This window comes from Heliangelus exortis, chromosome 1 (assembly GCF_036169615.1).
Source record: "Heliangelus exortis chromosome 1, bHelExo1.hap1, whole genome shotgun sequence".
NCBI classification, from domain to species: Eukaryota; Metazoa; Chordata; class Aves; order Apodiformes; family Trochilidae; genus Heliangelus; species Heliangelus exortis.
Genome location: NC_092422.1, coordinates 182,893,565 through 182,913,105, shown reverse-complemented (window position 1 = coordinate 182,913,105; position 19,541 = coordinate 182,893,565). Strand labels below are relative to the sequence as shown.

Sequence of the window (19,541 nt, the reverse complement as noted above, 5' to 3'; positions counted from 1 at the left end):
CCATGCATTTCATCATATACTAGAAAACAAGAAATAAAAATAATTGAAACATGAGGTGCCAAATGGCCTAATAGTAGGCTTCTGATTTCCAAAAATATAGTTGAAGATATTAACACTGACTGATTGTCTCCATCTCCAATCTTCTCATGAAGGTTTTGTTGATACAGAAACAGGTTTTTCAAAGCCCAGCATGCAGCCTCCTAAATACAAATGAAGAGGAGACAAAAGGTTTAAAGAGAATATACCCTTAGAGTATCAAACATGTATGAGAAAATTTAAACAGTCTGACTGTCTTTCAGTTCATGACAAAAGTACAAGGTGCTTTATGTAGGAATACAAGGTGCGGACTGTCACGTTCTTTACAGCTGGAATAGGTCTGAGTTAGAAACGTGTGACACACTCAGATTTTATTTGCATTTTGATACCTATTTTCGGACAAGATTAATTCTTCTGTTGTTAAGCCAGTGTTTCACTGCTGTATATAGAGTAGCTATGTAAACAACAATCTTTGGATGGCCACAGTATCAGGTTCTTAATTTGCTACATTTGATGTTGGAAGGTGGAAGCTGCACCCAGCTGAGGTGAGCCAAGGTAAGAAAGGCAAGAAAGGTAAGATTTATTCTAAATATAATTCAGTTGTTTAGGCCTTGCTTGCCCAAACATATACAGGAGAAACTGATATTGCTATATATTGCATTTAACACATAATCTAATCTTTCCATACCCCCATCATCCCAAAATTCTCACCAGCACATCTGTGTTTTTCTGGTGTAGTTCTAGTGCTCTGTAACATGCTTCCAGCCAGCATAATTTCTCATCCTTCTCCTCTTCTTTTCTTTCCTCTAAGTCTCGGTTTAAGAATATGGTTTCAGCTTGAAATAGAAAATATTTACAATAAATTTTTATTGTGAAAACAATAAAACAATTTACCGACAATTTAAATGTCTTAACCCCCAGTGGCACTTTTAGCCCTTTCTGGGAAGGAAGACATATTTTAAGATAAACTTTATGACAGATTAGAAAAATGTCCTTAAGGTTATAAGAAGACTTGATTGTACATTGTTATGTACACAGTTACAGATCTGTCAACAATCAGGCTCTGAAAAGACCAGCACATACTTTTTTTTTGAGGGTGTATTTACCTCAAAATTACCACAGATATAAAACACAACTGTGGTTCATTTGCATGCAACCACTTATCACAGAGCCATCCACACCCTGAAGAAGTGGCACTAGAAACCGAAATGTAAATTGCAGTTGTTACGAGAGAAATCCATGCTTCCAGAAAGTGTAACTGAAGTTAAAAAACTCAAACATTTTATCCCTGTGATTTTTAAGCACTTAAGGGAAAAAAAAGTATGTATCAACACTGACCATAATATCAGCGTTCTAGTAGTATCAGGCAGCAAATATATACTGAGTTTACTCTTGGCTATTTTGGGAACTCTTAAACAGCTTTTCTAATGACTTTCGTATGGAACAATTAATCAAAACTAAAAGGACCAGATTCTTTGGACCAGATTGATGCTAATTAGGGATTATCCAATATTTACCTGTGAACAAACAGGTTGCTTTGTTAAGCTCTGTCAGTGTAACTTACCAGCTCTGTGCACTATGAAGATGTCAGGTGTATGATATGAACACAGCCATGTCATAGTAAGCAAATGGTGTAAGCATGTAGGAAAAATAACTCTGTCAAAGCTATCCTGCCTGAGGCTTCTATCATATGCAAATGGAGTTTGAAATGATTACAGGAAAAACACAATATAAAAAACCAAACAAGTGGACAGACAAATGAAGTAATTTATTTATGTATGGAGGAAGGAATTCACTTACTTAGAAGAGCTAAACAACTGAGAGCTGCAGCTTGCAACTTTGCATTTTCAGGATATGTTTTAACAGCCTTCACGATGACTTCTGGAACCTTATGTAGTACAAGGATATTGAAAAAATTTCCTGAAGATAAGCAAAATATTAAATTAATATAAACACGTCTGAAGCTTTTCATCATTTAACATTGAATTCTCAGCACATAATGTGCAAAGTTTGTAGTGAATGCTGAATTTCTTATCACAGGGCATGACACAACAATGTTCTATTTGTGGAAAGAATAGGTCAAGGATTAAAACCAGCTGGGACCTAGGTTCTTTGTGATTTTTTTTACAAAACACTGAGGTTTAATTCAAAATAAAGTGCATACTGTCATGAAAATAAAAGAAATACAGTCGGTGTATCTCTTGCAGACTTCCTGCCAGGAAACATATGCAGTCCTGTCTTGAATTCCTGCAATGTTTTGATTTATCCTATCAAGCAACTAATTTAACCCTATTTTAACCTCTTTTTTTGCCCTCTTTGATAAACAGATCAAGGTCAACACTATAAATACAGAATACATTCTTCCTGGAATAGTAGGAAGAATTAGCTTTTGGTGATTATTCAAAGTATAGCTTTTACCATAGGCTGTACAGCATTTTATATTATGGGTTAAATACCAGAAATTCCTCAAAAAGCAAGCAAATGAAATTAACTTTCCCATTTTTTGTGAAAACAAGTATTATGCATAAAATAAATCAGCAACACTCACTTTGTAAAATATAGTTCAATTGCTATAGTTTCTATTTTGATATTCAGTTTTATTTGATTATTGATTAGTAAAAATGAGAATGACATTAACAACATGAAAGGGCAAATTAAACTCTGTATCAATGGTTTTTCAAACTCTTCAGATAGGGCACAAAATTAAGAAGTCTCCAATATTTGAGCATCAAAAATATAATTACATTATAAGAAATGTATAAGAAAAATGAATTTCTTATAAGAAGAAATCCTAACTTCCTTTCCCTTCCTTTCCCTTACTTCTGGTCTTGGTCCTGAGTTCTATAGGTGTTGACTACCTTGAGTACCTCTCCCAATGTTTTGTGATTCAGTTCAATTAGACCAAGTTAACAGAATGTTTAAGAACAGACTTTAAGGCAAAGTTCATCACTCTAAAAATTCATCACTCTAAACCCCTGGCCTTAACACCTATTGCAAGTGCAACTGTAAACAGTATTTTTCTCCTTACCCTGTAGTAAGTGGGGACATGTTGTATCAGCATTGCAGTTTCTTGATTATTTTAATGGAAATAGTATGTTTGGGGAAAGCCATTACTTACCTCACAGAAATTAGTAATCTTAGGCTATGTGATGAGTAATTATCTTTTACTTGTGGCTGGCCAAACAGGTAATTTAATCATTTAATTAAAATTCTGATGACAATCAACTCTAGGAAAGTCATGACCAGATCAGCAAGAATACTTTATGGTGTTTTTGGAACCTAGTAGACATTAACTTTACAATTTCAATACAATTTAACTTGGGTTTAGGAATACAGTGTCCATCAGAATAATTTGGGAAGCCACACTGGCTATATGGAAATCTTCCAGACAATTTCCAGGAGCACACAGCAATTTTGACATCTGTCCTAACTGTGTGGTGCAGTGGACACCTCTTCTCATAACTCTCCTGAAGTGGCTCCTTATCAAGATGAAGAGTGTCTGCTATTCTGAAAGAAGGAAGGGATCTGCTATTCTGAAAGAAGGAAGGGATATTGAGGCTGCTTTACTGCCACTATGAGTTACGGGTCAGGGTGGCTGCAATTAGGCAAGATCAAGCATGACAACAGAGTTGTTGTGTTCCTACAAGTGCTTGGTTTCCCTGCCTATCTTCATTTAGCTTTGCAAAGGAAACCATTTGAGGGTAACGTCACCTCTTGCCAAAAAAAAAAAAAAAAAAAAAAAAGCAAAATCCACCTCAGCAATTTTTGCATTTGGCTTTCTGAAGGGCAACTAGAAGTTGCTCTGAGCTGCACTCAAGTTTGAGCTGTATTTTCTACAGTATCTGCATGAAGGAGTGGAAATAGATTGTGAAAGGACAGGACTGGCTTGATTGAGGGGAGTCATGCACTGGTACCAACATCTACAGTAGTTTCAGGCCACCACCAGCAAGAACTCTGAAGTCTAACTCATGAGAAAGAGTTTGGCTGAGTTCCTCGTGAAAAACCTGCCGTGGAGTATGGGCTGCTCAGGGAGCTACTCACAGTGTTCTTGTATGCAGCAGAGGGAAAAAAAACATTAATTTTCACTTGAACTTCTTATTACATGGTCCTTGGCAACTGCTCAGCTCACCTTATTAAAGTGGCAGCAAAGAGCACAGAGATGCTAAGAGGCACAAAAATTCTCCTTTTTACACTGCCATTGTTTCTCTTGATGAGACCATGTAAGCCCAGACAACCAGAGTATTTTTGCCTAAGTCAAGGGAAGTCCAAGAACCAGAGTCAGAGCAGGCTGACTATAAACAACTTTGTGAACTTACCCAATGTCAGCTTATGCAACAAACAGCAACTCACTTCCTGTACTGCCTCACAACTGGGGAAACTTTTCATCATTTCCACTGTAACGTTGTAGCAGCGAACATTTCCAGACATGAGTACTTCGACATTGCTGGCTAAAGAAGGAAACAGAAACAAAAGTTGCTCCTTAAGAAAAAGAACCCTCACATCGATTTGTTTGTAGTTCAAACTTTATTTAAATAGATTAGTTTAGAAAACCCGACCTATGTTTCAGCTTTTGTCTGGCAATATGAGAAAAAGGTGGGATTTTTTTTACTTGGTATTGCCCCAAAAGACATTAATGACTATAAGCACTTGAAAATTATTCATGAAGTTCAGAGTCCATATTAACATTTATGGATTTGATCCATTCTGTATCAGGCCATGTAACAGAACCCTCCTAACAAGCTATTTTTATGTCATATTTTTCTTAAATCTGAACAAATTATTTTATAAATATTAATTCAAACTTATAAATGGTGTTCACAGCATGATTGTGATTGGTAAACCTTTTACAGTTTTTCAGTAATATTCCTAGGGGTATAAAATTAAGAAGCAATTTAATTTTTTTTCCTAATAGATACAATTTATTTGATTTAACCATGTTTTTCTAAGTCACCTTTTTTAGGGGGCAAGTTAGCAAGCTATTATTTTCATTTAAATTAGCTCTACCACGTGCCTCATTAGAGCACAGAATGTTTCCCTAATGCTCCTGCAATATTTTTAAATCAATTGCAAATTCTGTATCCTCAGAATCACAGAATGGCTGAGGTTGGAAAGGACCTTTGGTGGTCACTTAGAGCAGGCTGCCCAGGCCCATGGCCAGACAGCTTCCAAGTTATCTCCAAAACTGGAGATTTCACAGTCACTCTGGGCAACCTGTGCCACTGCTCGGTCACCATCAAGAGCTGATGCAGAGGCCCTGATCCAGAAGCCAAGAGGAAATTCATGTGAGCCAGCAGAATGAGAGAATGCACCATGCATCCTTTCCTACTGAGGACAGAGCAACCCCACATGTAGGAATTTAAGGCAAAATAGGAGCATTGTAGTGAAAACACAGTGTATGAAAGCATCTTTAAAGTGTGTCTATTCAGGTTACGAGAAAGAATATAAACCTAAAAAATCTCTGACAAAATCCAGGCCCCAGTGAATGGAAGGGAGTCCTGTCAATGACTTCAAGGGCGTTCCTCTACTGATGTCTATAAACTTGCTTAATAATTCTTTCAACAGCTTGGCTTTCTGTATACAATGTAAGAAGAATATTCACAGCTGTATTATTAAAGATAATTAGCCTTTTTAAAGCAGTAGCAGCAGCAGCAGCAGCAGCAGCTTCAAAATAATATATCTCTGAATCTTAAATAATGATAGTCTGTAAGGTGAAAAAACAAGATCTGAGTGGGAAGCACTTCTGAAGCATTCTACTTGATAGTGGAGGAAGGCACCTTTCACAGTGCTTTAGGATGACAGCGATTTATTCATGTTATTCTCATTAAGCCCCTTTTTAAAGGTATGTTGCAACACCTCACATTAAGTTATCACTTCACAAGTGAAAATTATAAGCATATTAAAATAATCAAAGCCTCTGAAATTGTTTACTACAGAGAGAGCATAATTAGGTGCATGTTTAAATCATGCAAGAACCAAGCAATTGTACATTTAAAAGGAGTCACTATCTTCCAGAACAAGCTAGAGAAAAGGAGGTGGAATGGATCTCACCTAATCTTAACCACCAAAACTTGGTCATCTAGGTTCTCACAAAAATTGATGAAGAGATCTGAGCACTCCTTACGGTGATTTATTCCATCTCTAACAGATGCCTTAGACTTTGGTAAATTTCCTCTCTAAGTGTCTATTTCTCCCTTTAAACAGAGAAGCCTGGATGACTGCCTATGGCTACCATTTAGATGGCTACCATTCTGACACACATCACACCCCTATGGGCTTTAGAGGACAGTCAGCAGCAAAACAGCTTATTGCATGAAAACTACTGAGATTTAAAAGTACTGGTACTGCACTGGAATAAACTTGTTCTTCAGTTTCTCATGACAGATGATCTGGAGCAAAGTCTACATATGTAGTAGTGAAAGAAGGCATAGTGAAGTACAGATCCTTGACGGAAATCATTTGGAATAGGAACTTGAACTTCAGAGAACGGGAGACAAACATTTTACTACTAGATATTTACTACTAGATAAACTAGAGTATGTACTATGAATTATTTTCTCCATGGTGGCCTTAAAAGAATACATTTTCTTGCAGGTATGGCAGGAAGTCACAGACCAAGAGTACAAATGCTGGCAAAAGTAGCTCAGCTTTGTGCATTCATACACAATCTATTGCTGGGGGTTTTTTTCCACTTTCAGTCCTTCATATCAGAAAATATGATACCCCAAAATAAATACCTACTTTAGAGAAGGCCTTTGCCATGCTCTTCTCTTGTTATGCTTCTTACAAGTATTTACCTCTGTAAAAAGCACTTAAAATCTGTCCTTAGAAAAAGGCAGTAACTTCTGGACTACAGTAAAATTATTTCTGGCTCAAGCAATACTTAACTTTTTAAACACAAACTGGGAGGGCAAGGCGTTTAAGGAACAGAAACTAAATGGGTTGGAGTCTGATGAAATGTGGTGTGCTCCAGACTAGTTCTTGTTTGGTGGCACACGAGGCCAGCAGTGTTGCTAGAAACCCAGACAAGATGTATTAGCAAGGCTCTGCAAGGAATCATGTCTCTAAGAGATTATGTACCACATGGAAGACATGGAGAGCAGGACATTGCTCTGTTCTTGCCAAAATGGTGACTACCAGCAGGAAGCTGACAAGACCTGCCTCTGTGTCACCAAACACATACACAGATCATCTAAAGCATTTCTCAGGACCTGATGTTGCCCATAACAGGGACTGCTGGCAACAGGAGACCAGACATAATGAAGATGTTTTCTTCCAGTCTTATTGCACACCTGACTCTACAACATCCCAGTGCTACCAATGCTCCTCATTGCAGCCACCACTAAATGATCAGAGACGGGCGTCCAAGCCCAGACACCTTTTCTCAGCCCTGGCCACTGGATTTGTGTAGGTGACTCTCCCCTTGTGAAACAGCCTCTGCCAACAGTGCTCTTTACCCACTACCCAAAGTACCTGAAGATTTATTTAGTCAATAAATATACCTTATTTTTCAAGCATTAAAAGACAGGGAAAGGTCTTGAATTTTAACCTCTAAAACCATGATGATCACCTTTGTTACCACTTATTTCAAGCAGAAGAAAGTCTTTCTGTTCTTAATGAGAGATTTCAGGTTCATCAGAATGGATGAATGCAAACATTTTCCATGAAAAATTACAAATCAGTATTTCCCAAGGAAAACAGAAAAGTGACTTGTCTTGCAACTCCCACATAGTTTTCACCAATTTTTGACAATTCCTGAAAGTTTACCACAAACTGAAGGGAATTATAGGAAATGAGGAACTGAAAAAAACTTTCAAAAATACACTTACGTGGACCAGCCAAGGAATGTAATGAATAAAGTGCAGGAAGAATCACCTCTTCTTTCTCTGGAAACTCTTTAAATACTTTCAGTATGATCATATGATCTTTGCTTTCTACAAATTCAGTCAGCTGCTCTTCTGGAACTTAAAAAGCAAGAGAGATACAGTATATATTGAGGAAACAATTTAAATCCTGGTACAATGTAAGAAAATAGTTTTTATCAAGTTTCCTTATACTTATTTTCTGTTTCAAAAAAGTATGGTACTCTCCTTACATATTAACTTCCACAGTTATGATGCCTTTTACTAAAAACTGAACTACTTGATAGAGAACTTTTTCTAGCCTGCACTTTATGTAGCTAGGTTGTAACTTTTAAGTGCTTCCCTGTGAATTAGTATTTATAAAAAAATAGTCTTTTTCACAGAATGAACTTCAGATATTCCCCACCAAGGCAGCATATAAGTGGAGGCAAGGCCAAGCATTCAGTGAAAACAACTTGATGGAATGACATTTTGCATATTCTATTATTTTATTTCACTTCTTTTTTTTTTGTTTGTTTTTTTGTTTTGTTTTTTTTTGTTTTTCTTTTTTTGATGATGGAGTTCTTTCCATAAAGATCAAACCCATGCTTTAACAGTATCTTGCCTTCATGACAATAATGGTTTAATGTTTTTCCATCCCTGCCTCCTTTCATTTGTGCTGGCATGACTGCATGACTGTGCATTGAACCAGGTAAGGAAACTGATACAGGTTGAGAATGAACAAAACATTTTAAATTTTGTAAGTAGAATCATTTTCTGGATCTGGTTCAAGCTAAGGCTAGGCAAACATTCACGTTACAATAACTGGCAAGGTGGGTTGGAGGCAGGAAAAAATACCCAGGGACAAGCCTGGGAACTTGTTACATTAGCAATGCCATCAAGAAGAAAGTATGCAGGACCTGGAGCAGTCTGTAGATTTGTAAAAATCAGGCACTTACAAAAACCACACACCAAAAATCTAAGAAGCTCAGATTTTTCTAGAGACTGAAAAGAAAATACATCAGGACAAAAGTATTTATGTAGAGTTATGAAAGAATGCAGGCACGCATGTGGGAGGAAGAGTTAGAAAAAGCAGTATAAAATGGTGCCAGAAAGAAAAAAATCTACAGAATTAGAGACTATCTTTGAAGCAAAGGAGTACAGTGGACTTGGTAGGAGAGCTAGTAGTTCTAAATACTTATTTTGAAGCAAAAAATTCAAAGCAAAGCTGCTACAACAACAGGATTTCTGGCCTTTACACATGCAGCTCCTGAACATTTTGCAGAAATTCAACACATGGTACCTTCATTTCTCAGAAGAAACAGAGCAACAATATAATGATACTTTCCTACCTTTCAGCATTGTCAGGATCAAAAGAACAATCACATATTTTTCCAAAGTGGAAACATTTTGCTGTATTTTAGAATTTTTAGTAAAATTTTATAGTCTTTAAGTAAACAAACCTTTTTTTTTGAAAATTTTAATCAACTGCTACTCTTTGTTCCACTGTTACCGACTAACATTGAATCCCACCTTTTCAGTTAACTCTAGAGTCAGAAATAAAGAGATATTTTGATTTTTCAAAATTTCACAGTCGTTCTAATTTAGGAAATCTGTGATATTGCTTGCAAAAATCTGTTTTGGGCTAACTCATTTAACAAACAGATATAAAGCACAAACAGAATTCATAATGCAAGAACGAAACCTTTAGTTAGTTAGTTAGTAGCTGTAATTTACTCATTTTTTATCCCATCCCAACCTATACATTTTTCTAACTTAATAAACTAGAAGTTATAAGTACCTTTCTCAAATAGTTTGTGTAATGCTTTACACCCATGTTGCTGGATTTCTTCATTTTTAGGGAATGTGTGCATGGCGTTAAATACTAAGGAAAACACATCCACCTCTTCCTCCAAGATCAGGAAAGCAATTATGTCTGAAAAGCAGAAGAGATTACATCTTGCACTCATTAGTTCTCAACATTTTAATTAGAAGTATGGTACTTTAACAATCAAAATAAAAATTCTTTATTACTGTCCTTAAAATTCACTCTGATGGCTCAAATCCAGGGTTTTGTACAGTCCAGGAGGAAGTTCTCTTTTAAGGCAAAATTTTACAACACAGCAGAGATGCTCTAATACACTACTGCAAAAAGAGAGCTCTCCTCCACTCTTGCTCCCACATTTCTTTACTTTCATACATCAGTGATCCAGTTCACAGCAGGTTGAAATAGTCCACAAAGTAGGATTGGTGGAAAAAAGAGAACAGGACTACACTGCCTGAGCAAAACAAGAGGGGATTTGCAGAGTACCTCTCAGCTATAGTGAATCATGAAACCCTGTTCTACCTCTCAGCTGTTCATTCAGCCTGGAACTGAACTGAAAAGCCCATCTCACTGCTGCTCTTACAGCAAAAAATATTAATCTATAGTTCTATAGGGAAAAAGATTCATATTCATTACAATTTTGCAAGCTTGGTGCAAAAACAACAGAATTCATAATGCCTGCTATAGTGTTTCAGCTAGGTTTTTTGTGTTGGTTTAAGAAAAGATCTTTCTACATGGCATTCACACCAGCCTGTCAGCTCCAATTACACTGCAACTCAAGTTTGCAGACAAACAGAAATAAAGAATACTAAGATATTTTTCTGACAAGGTAAAATTTCAACTGTTTTTCTGAAGTAAGGTAGTTGAAATGAGAGTTTAAGTTCAGTTAATGAGCTGCTGAGAAGAGCAGCAGTAAGGAATAAACTGTTGTGGGATATCCAGTCAACACTTTAGGATCTTTTAAAATACTGCCCAACTAAAAGAAGGAAGGTGTTGATAACAGTTGCTAACAGCTCCATTTTGCCATTATTATTATTCACAGTGTAATGCCTTTTAACAAGACCTCTCTAAAATCAAAAGGGAGGGAAAAACAGGTTCAAGAGGTAACTGATCTTATAAAACAAGATAAATGAATAGCATGAATAATCCTCTATAGATTCCTGTGTCTCTCTACTGCCTACATCAGAAGCTTGGACAGATGGATTACCTATAACTTTTTAAAGTGAAGTCCAATCCTTAGTTTGTAACACCTTTTAAAGTCAATGGTAACACTAAATCTAATGACAATTTGTGCCAATATTTTATGCTAGCTCAAATTGAGCTAACAGAGAATCTCTCCCTTAGGGTCAAAAAGATGTACTAAAAGAAGCAAGTTAGAATATCATCAGGTTTACATTTCGTAAGAAAAAATAAGCTCTTATTTTACTATTTAACTGTATTTAATTATTTAACAGCAAGATTTGTGTCTATGCTAGCAACAAATTGGCAAAATTAAACAGTTACATTTTTCACTCTTACAGTTTGGAGAATCCTTTCTACCTGTGTAAAAATGGTGCAAAACAGTACTCATTATTCTGTGTACAAGCACATATGAGATGTGAATTTAAGGAGTAAAACCGAGAGAAAAATCAGGTCTGACATTTACAGTCACTTTATGCTACAGTTCTGGTTTAAAGCCTTAGACAAAGTAAAAATATAAAACACAATACCTGACATGAGGAGAAGATTTAATGCTTTCAGTCCTGTTACTGAGAGATTTATATTCCCTTTGTGGACTGCAAGCATTTTAAGAATCTGCCTAAAAACCACGAAACAACAACAAAACAAAAAACAAACAAAAATTTATGACTAGAGAAGTATTAACATACACAAAATTTTATCAAATGCTTACTTCAAAACCAGAAGTTATCAAAAGCTTAAAAAGTTCCCAATTATTTTTTTTTAAACTTCTTCATTATATGTTTTTATCAAGTTAGCAGTGAAGTGATGCTGGTATTTTAACTATTATCATATTTCAATGATGTGTAATTTATCAATTTTACTTTAATTTTTTAATTGGTTATATATATTTTACAGAGGACAAGTCTCATTCAGGCTGACATTACTCTAGAGAAAGCAGGATTGTGAGCTGGACAGATCACCAAAAAGAAACTTTTAATAGACTGCCAGCTCTGAGACCCATGGATATTAACCCCTGACATGCTGCATCATAATCAACCACAGTTGACTTTTTAACTGTGGCTTAGACTTTCTTAATCCTTACACCCTGAATGGATGGAAAACACCACTGAGTTATGAAATGCTCTGAAACCATTAAATTTCTCTCCCTTGTCTACCAGTCACTCATGATTTCTGCTGTGGGGAAGGAATTTTGCTTTAGGAAGAGGGAATTTTACAGAAGTGCTCTGCAGGTGCTCTGTATGCTTCAAGGTAAAAGAATCACCCACTAAAGCACATCTAATGCAGAGTAAATTCCCTGCCTCTACCCTCACATTTAAAGTATAACCAAGAGTGAGAATGTAAAATATTCTAAACCTCATTTGCCTTATGGGACTTTAACACAGGAGATTACAAAACATCTCATAAAGTTTATTTCAGCTTGTAAAAAGGATACAAATACACTGAAGGAATTTCTTTCTTCCTCCTCACGGTGACAGCGACTATTAAATTATTTATCACACTGCCTGCCAAGAATACCTAAATCAATACCAAACTACCATTTGTAAACCAACTGTAATTTGGTCAAGTTGGCTCATGGTTGAGAAACAAGGAACAAATGCTTTTTCTAGCTTAAGATTTCTTTTATCCTGAAATAAGATTTCTTTTATCCTAAAATAGTTACACAACAGTGAAAAACTCTTGCAAAGAAAACTACCTTTTCCTCCCTATGATAACTATTTTCTGTCTTGCTGTGCTGCAAGCAGCACGTAGTCAATATGGTATTGAACACTGCAGTATTAGTCCCACCTCCCCTAAAAGGAACCTGAGATACAGTTCAGCTGGCTTGCTCTGCCTTTGGCACTGACAGAAAGGACAAAGCCCCAAAGCCCTCTCCCCCACTAAGAATAAGTTTCTCCACAGCAAGCAAAACCAGCAAGATGTCAAACAGGGATATGCAGTTGGCTAAAATATCAATAGTGGGAAGGAATCTTGTACAACATTATCATCAGATCTTTACTGAGGTTTGACTTTGAAAATGATGCTTTGTTCAACTGCTCATACTGTGTGGGCTCTGAGGAAGCTGTGGGAAAGCACAATTTTTTCAGGACAAACACCAATATTTCTAGCTCTCAGACTAAGTCTCAGTTAATTAACAAGCCTTTGAGTCTCCAAAGAAATCTCAGATAGCTTGTACAGCTTCAGCTCACTTATTCCTTGCTCATGAAAAACAACCAAAATCTCTTCCTAACAAAAAATTGCCAACACTTTTTTTCAAGGGAATTTATTTCCCTACTGACCAGGTAGTGTAGCCACTATAAAAAAAACCAAACCAAAACAAATAAAGAAACCCCAAATAAAACCAAACTGCATCTTCATTCATGCAAATGATCTTACAATAGCAACCTTTCTAAGGAAAGGCGTGGTGAAGACTACAAAGGCAGAAGCAGATTCACTAGGAGAGTTACAAGGCTGCAGGTTCTTGCTGTCATTATCAGCCCTGAATGAGGCAATGAGGCAACCTGTCAAAACAAGAGAACACCAAACCAAGCCCTTCTCCCCTCTTTGTATTACACACACATCTACAACTATCATTTGTGCTATGGAACAACTACAGATGTGAGTTTTCATCCCAACTAACCACAGCCATCCAGAAACCAGCTGCTTTGGCTTCCTCAAGAGGATGGAGATGAGCAAGTCCAAACCACAATTTGCTCCAGGGTAACTTAGAAAAAAGTTGGAATGAGTCATCCTCTCTGAAGGCAATTGTGTCCACTGACTTCACAGGTAGCTGAGGTGACCAGTTTAAATACTGAATTTTTAGACAACTAAGATTAGGCATGACAAATTCTCCTCTCTATCTGCACTACTTTAAGCTTAAAGATTTAATTTATCACATCTGGAAAGAACATAGACACACACAACCATCCAGGTAATACTGCATCTCTTTACTAAAACAGAAGACCTTGATAACCAGAGATTTCCAGCATTGTTGAGACTGGCAGGGACCTCTGAAGATCTCCCATTTCAACTCCCCTGTTGGAAGCAGGGCCAAAACCAGCTGATTGCTCAGGCCATGCCCAGTCTGGTTCTGAACATCTCTGAGGCTTGAGACTTCACAACCTCTCTAGGCAACTTCTAGTGTTTGATCAGTGTCAAAACAACCACAAAAAAAAAAAAAAAAAAAAAAAGGAAAAAGCTTGCTTGTTTTTTAGTGCCTAAGTGTAATTTGTGCCCATTGCTGCCACTAAAAGGCTGTCTGTTTCCTTCACTTTCTCCATCAGGTGTTTACATACACAGGTAAGATCTCTGCTTACATGAGCCTCCCTTTCTGAAGACTGAAGAAAACAACAAAAATCTTTACACATTTAGAAGCTGATATAATAACTTTATGTAAATATACTTAATTGCATAAATATGATAACCAGAAGAGTTATAGAAGACTCTTTACATACAGAATACTTACTGGTGAACACCCAGTCCTTCCCAGTCCTTCCCAACATCCTTAGGAGTTATGTTCTGTAGAGTACTTGGGCAAATTTCTATTAATTTACAGAGAAGTGACCAACCCATCTGTAAAACAAAAATGCAGCTATGTTAGAACAGATATTCTGTTTCAAACTGCTATGTTGCCTTCTAATATTCTTGGCTTTTGGAAGTTGGATGTTCTGAAAGGCTATTTTGCTAAAGTAAGGGAAATTTAATTAACACAAGACAACAAAAATGACATAAAAAGCTTAAATACATATGTTAATGATTCTGAATATATGGCCTGCAGGAACACATCACTCTCAATGTACTTCAGCAGTCATTGAGGATAAAGGACATAGTTCAAAGAGATGCTGACACAGAGAAAAAAATGTGACCCACAGCATGTCATCACAGGCCAGGAAAGACCACTGCACTAGCACACATAATCCATCTAAAATGAAAAGGACTTTTTCCACAAGAATTTGCCATTGGATTTTAATTCTTCTCAAATTATGAGGAGAAAGAATAATTTTTTAAAGGTGCCAAATGTTTTTAAACAGGGATCAGATACCTAAACAGGTATCTGATATATTCATATTCATATTATATTCATATTCATATTCATATTCTTGCCACCAATCCTCAGTACTGTGTGTTCTCAAAACATAATGAAGACAGTAAAAAATTTCAGATCATAAGGAAAGATGAACTAAAACCAATATATTTTTTGTTATATAGAATGTATATACACACACACCCACCCCAATATGTATATTGGTATACATAGTTACGTAAATAACTACTTGCTCTATCTTATGGAAACTCTTTGGCTTTCAAACATCTCTAAATAATGCCAGAACTGAGAAATGTTCCTCTTTGTTGTTCCATATTGGAGAAATCTCTTATCAATGCCTGCAGGCTGACATGATTAATTGGGCTTTAGTGAGGATGCAGTAAGCAAAATCTGCACAAAGGACCAACTGATGAGCAAGAAAGCTCCACTGTACTGAAAGAGAAATTGAGATATGTCAAAAGTCAAGATGAAGCTGATTGAATTGAAGGAATGAAACAGGGAATAAAAGTTTCTTGGGACATATAAATGAAAAGAAAAACCAAAACCAAGGAACAAAGTGGAAGTAGGCCTGCATGCTATAAGAATAGGGTCAAGAGAGAAGACAGTCTGATTATGGCTCAAAAACTGTACATGTAACTGTATCAGTTTACAGCAGAAGTTATGTAAAGCAAAGGGGTCAAGACAGGACAGCCAACAAGAGGAATGTAAATGGCTACCTCCAATATGTTTAACTGCAAAGTTCATGGTAAGTGCACAATCTCTAACCCTACAAGTCTGCAAGACCAGAGGCACCCACAGGGAACTTGAATATAGGCAGCTTTCATAACAGGTTTTGTGACTATGAAAAAGGTGATGCAGCACCCTGGGAACTGGAATTCTGCTTTTATTTTTCACTTACTTGGTTACACAGGCTAAGTTCACACTATCTGCAGTAGTTTTGTTTCTATTTCAGTTTAGATTTGCAGAGCCAAAGATTTTAAGCAAATGACAACAATAATGTCAGCAGATTGAGCTTGACCAGGAGCCAATTTCCATGGTTTTCTCTTGCTTGGATAGGAAGCTGGCTTGCTAAGCATGAGACTGCAAACCAATTACTATGGACATCCAGGAAGATCAGGCTGCTCTGTGTAACTGAGTCTGTGTCACACACAGCCACAAAGAACAGTCTTAACAACCATGAGTCCTCCCCAGGATGTAGATATGTAATTACCTAATTTTATATATTCCAAGAAAAAAAGATTTATCAGTGACTGTTAATCAGGTACAGATTTCAAATCTGCATGGCAAAGACATCGTAGAGGTGACCATTTGCACACTGTCATGATTAGGAAAGATTTTATTTTCATTTAAAAGTCATGCCATTTTATTTTATTTTAAAACTTCATGCCATCCTAAATGTTCTTGTAAAATTTGGAACCTGATGAAAACTTTAACTTTAGAAAATTCCTTTTTGTATTAAAACTGTTTCTGATGAAAATTATATTTCCACTAAACATTTTAATGGGATTATTGTGACTCCAAGTACAGACAAACATTTCTAAGAACTGTGAAACCAGAGAAGATCAATGGAAACATATGACCTGCTGACATGTCATCTATTTTACAATATTAAAATCACAATCTGAGATAGCAGAGAGCTTACTGTCTGTTTAATAATCACATAAGAAAGGCATATATGTTTAAGTAACAGAAATCCTAAAGGCTGCAGAACAAAAACCAGCAAACAAAGATATTCTTATAAACACTTACAGGTTCCTATACACAGAAACAGTTGGTAGCAGCACTGAAACTGTTATTTTGAAATAAGACCCTTTTATCATATTAGGTCACACCTTCTACATGAAACAACAAAGCTCTGCACACAGCTCTTTACTCAAGTGTGAACATATTTTGCTCTGGAGTTTCTAAGCTGCTCCAATCATTGCCAGAGTCACTGCAGAAAGAAACTACCATATTTACCTAAAGATGTCTATTTTACTTTAAGGCACTATTGAATTTCCAACCCAGTAACACCTTACTTCTCAAGAAGCTTGCAGCCTGTAGCAAATTTATTTTGTACAAGGCAGTGGAACACCAGCACAACATGGTGTTTTGTAACCAGTTAAGGAGAAGAAAACAAAATCCTCACTTCAGGTATGTCTCTTACTGTGTTTATTCTCTGATGCGAGTCTATTTTATTACAATGACAAAAGCAAAAGAGGGTGATCATTCCACTTATTCAATGAAAATTCATTCATAGTGTAAAGAGACTGCACTGAAATCACCGAGAGACTACATCATCACTGCTATGGAATGAGAATGGTGTATTCACAAAACTGTAAACAAATCACAGAATCACAAGCAAGACCAGAGCTCTACTAACATATTGTAGACGTTTGTGGATATCATAACTGAATGTGAAGAAAGAGCTGCCTATGACATTTTATGAGGAATAGAATTTGATCTGGCTATGAATTTCACACTTTATTACAATGTAGTAATGCTCCAAAAGCTCCAAAACTTACAAACTGAAACACCGTATGACTGCAAATGCAGATAGAGACAACAGGAGAACTCATTTAAATTCTGTATTAGATCAAGAGTGAGGCACCTTAACACAGTTCAAATGAAAATTAAATAACCATTATCTTCCTTATGCATTTTTGAGTCTTGTGCTGTTATTTCAGACTTCCTTTGAGTTCACACTTTTACTTCTTACTCTAAACTTCTGGATACTGTTTTTGTAAATTGTTATAAACATGATATTCTTTATACTGAAAATAACAGCTGATTCATTCTTCTGTATTTCTTAATGACCTGCCAATTCAATAGTAACATAAGATAAAACTTCAGACTCTACACAAATATTTATTTCCTTGAAAGGAAACTCGAAATCACTGTTACTCCAGATTTATCACTATACAATTATAATTTTGTATTTTAAACTGAGTTGTATCCTTCTGCCCTTCTGCACTTTAAAATATACTATTATTTAAGAGGCGTTTGCAATATAAATTTTGTCTTCTAGATGAACAGGAAAAAGTAAAGGGACCAAAAATTTTCTAACTATACACATAGGCTTAATTTTAAAAAAGATAGAAAAAAGTGGGTTGCACAGAAATCTGGAGTTTATTAGCATCCTTTAAACATAACAGTTAGAAATTTAGTAATATGACTGCCAGGAAGAAGCTGTTTCATATGACAAATCTGGCAGCTGTACTGTAAGTAAAACATCAAACTGTGCAAGTGCCATGCCTATAATCTAAATGTAAAGTTACAGGAGCAGGCAAGCAGTACCTTGAATTGCAGAACCTACTCTTAGATAAAAGATTTTTATTTCCCTTTCTAAAACCACGGCTTGTACAGCTCTTGGGTTACATATGTATGAATTCATATTATAAGTCTGTTTTTCAGAAATTTATTTAACCATGGCAAAATTCATATTGACATGCCGAAAATATATTAGATACAGTTCTGGTAATTTAGACGCCTATGTCATACAGTATTCACATCGCTTTATTTTTATTTTCTACTTCGCCTTCTTTTGCCGATGAAACAGATGCAGCGAATGGTATCAGCAAAAATCTGGAACACCTGTCCCTTTAAATGCAAGCGGATACAGCGCCCTTTTACAGAACAACATTACTTCATTACTGAAGAGAACAAGTTAAAAAGCAATAAACAAGCCGAGCGCTAACTTTTATTCCAGGAAATAACTGGAGGGCTCGGCTTATCCTGAGGAGCGAAGCCGGAGCGGCGGGAAGGCGGCCCCGGCCCCCGCCCTCACCCGGTCCCTCAGGGCCCCGCCGCCCTTACCTGCTGCACGCCCGCGGCTCCCGGGTACAGGTCCAGCACCACCAGCAAGGGGACATGGACGTTTCTTCCACTGAAGATCCGGGGAGCTGTGGGGGACAGAGACGGGCCGGGTCAGCGACCCGCGGGCAAGGCAGAGCCGGGCAGGGCAGGGCAAAGCGGCCGGGCCGCCCGCGCCTTACCGCTTAGCCGGGACGCCAGCTCCAGCAGGTCGCTCAGGGTCTGCACCACCGTCCCCAGACTCTTGCTCTCCTGGACGTTCTGGAGCCGGACCACCAGTTTCCTCAGGGCTTCTTCGTCCCTCGCCGCCGCCGCCTCCCCCTCCTCTCGGCCGGCGTTGGCCATGGCCGAGCCGCTGACCTCCGCGGCGGCCGCCTCACCCCATCCACCGGCCTCAGCGGCCCGCAGGGAGGAGGGGCGGGCGGCGCGGGCCCGTCCCGCCGTCGCGCTCGCAGTGCCGCCCGGCGTCACCCGGCCGCTTGCCGCTGCCCCTCCCGCCGCTCCGGGGACGCGGCCGCGGAGACCGAGCCGCCATTGCCCATAGGGGGCGCCCACGTCCCTGGCACAGGGGCCCGGCGGCGGGGCCAGGCACGCTGGCAGCTCGCCAGTTCTGGTGATTGACAACACAGCTGCCCAATGGGATGGTCGGGGTGGGGAGCAGAGCCCGCCCCATCGAGCCGTCTATGCTATAAAAGGGCCCCGAGGCCGGGCTGCGGGTGAGGTGCGGGGGTGTTTGTGGCCAGGGTTGGGACTATGGGGAAGCTGATTTATCTTTTCAGTGCTGTGGTGGATGAGAGCATTGATTATAGTGCCCTGCTGGATAGGGGAGGAGAAGGGAAGGAACTAT

At 37.9% G+C, this 19,541-nt stretch overlaps 1 protein-coding gene across 3 annotated transcripts in view; it reads right to left on the bottom strand.

The window, feature by feature from the left end:
- Nucleotides 1-19,284, bottom strand: part of LRRK2 (leucine rich repeat kinase 2) — a 64,906-nt gene extending 45,622 nt beyond the window's left edge. The window contains exons 1-10 of one of the 3 annotated variants that reach the window (XM_071733901.1): nt 18,877-19,284; nt 18,698-18,783; nt 14,324-14,430; nt 11,409-11,497; nt 9,676-9,810; nt 7,863-7,997; nt 4,353-4,484; nt 1,837-1,956; nt 748-872; nt 121-200 (exon numbers count right to left, since the gene is read on the bottom strand). In XM_071733901.1, the coding sequence (XP_071590002.1) occupies nt 121-200; nt 748-872; nt 1,837-1,956; nt 4,353-4,484; nt 7,863-7,997; nt 9,676-9,810; nt 11,409-11,497; nt 14,324-14,430; nt 18,698-18,783; nt 18,877-19,039 (1,172 nt within the window). In that variant the 5' untranslated portion in view covers nt 19,040-19,284. Of the gene's footprint in view, nt 1-120; nt 201-747; nt 873-1,836; nt 1,957-4,352; nt 4,485-7,862; nt 7,998-9,675; nt 9,811-11,408; nt 11,498-14,312; nt 14,431-18,697; nt 18,784-18,876 lie in introns of those variants that run through there. The other 2 variants (XM_071733899.1, XM_071733900.1) reach the window with 2 other exon arrangements.
- Nucleotides 19,285-19,541: the final 257 nt, after the last annotated feature.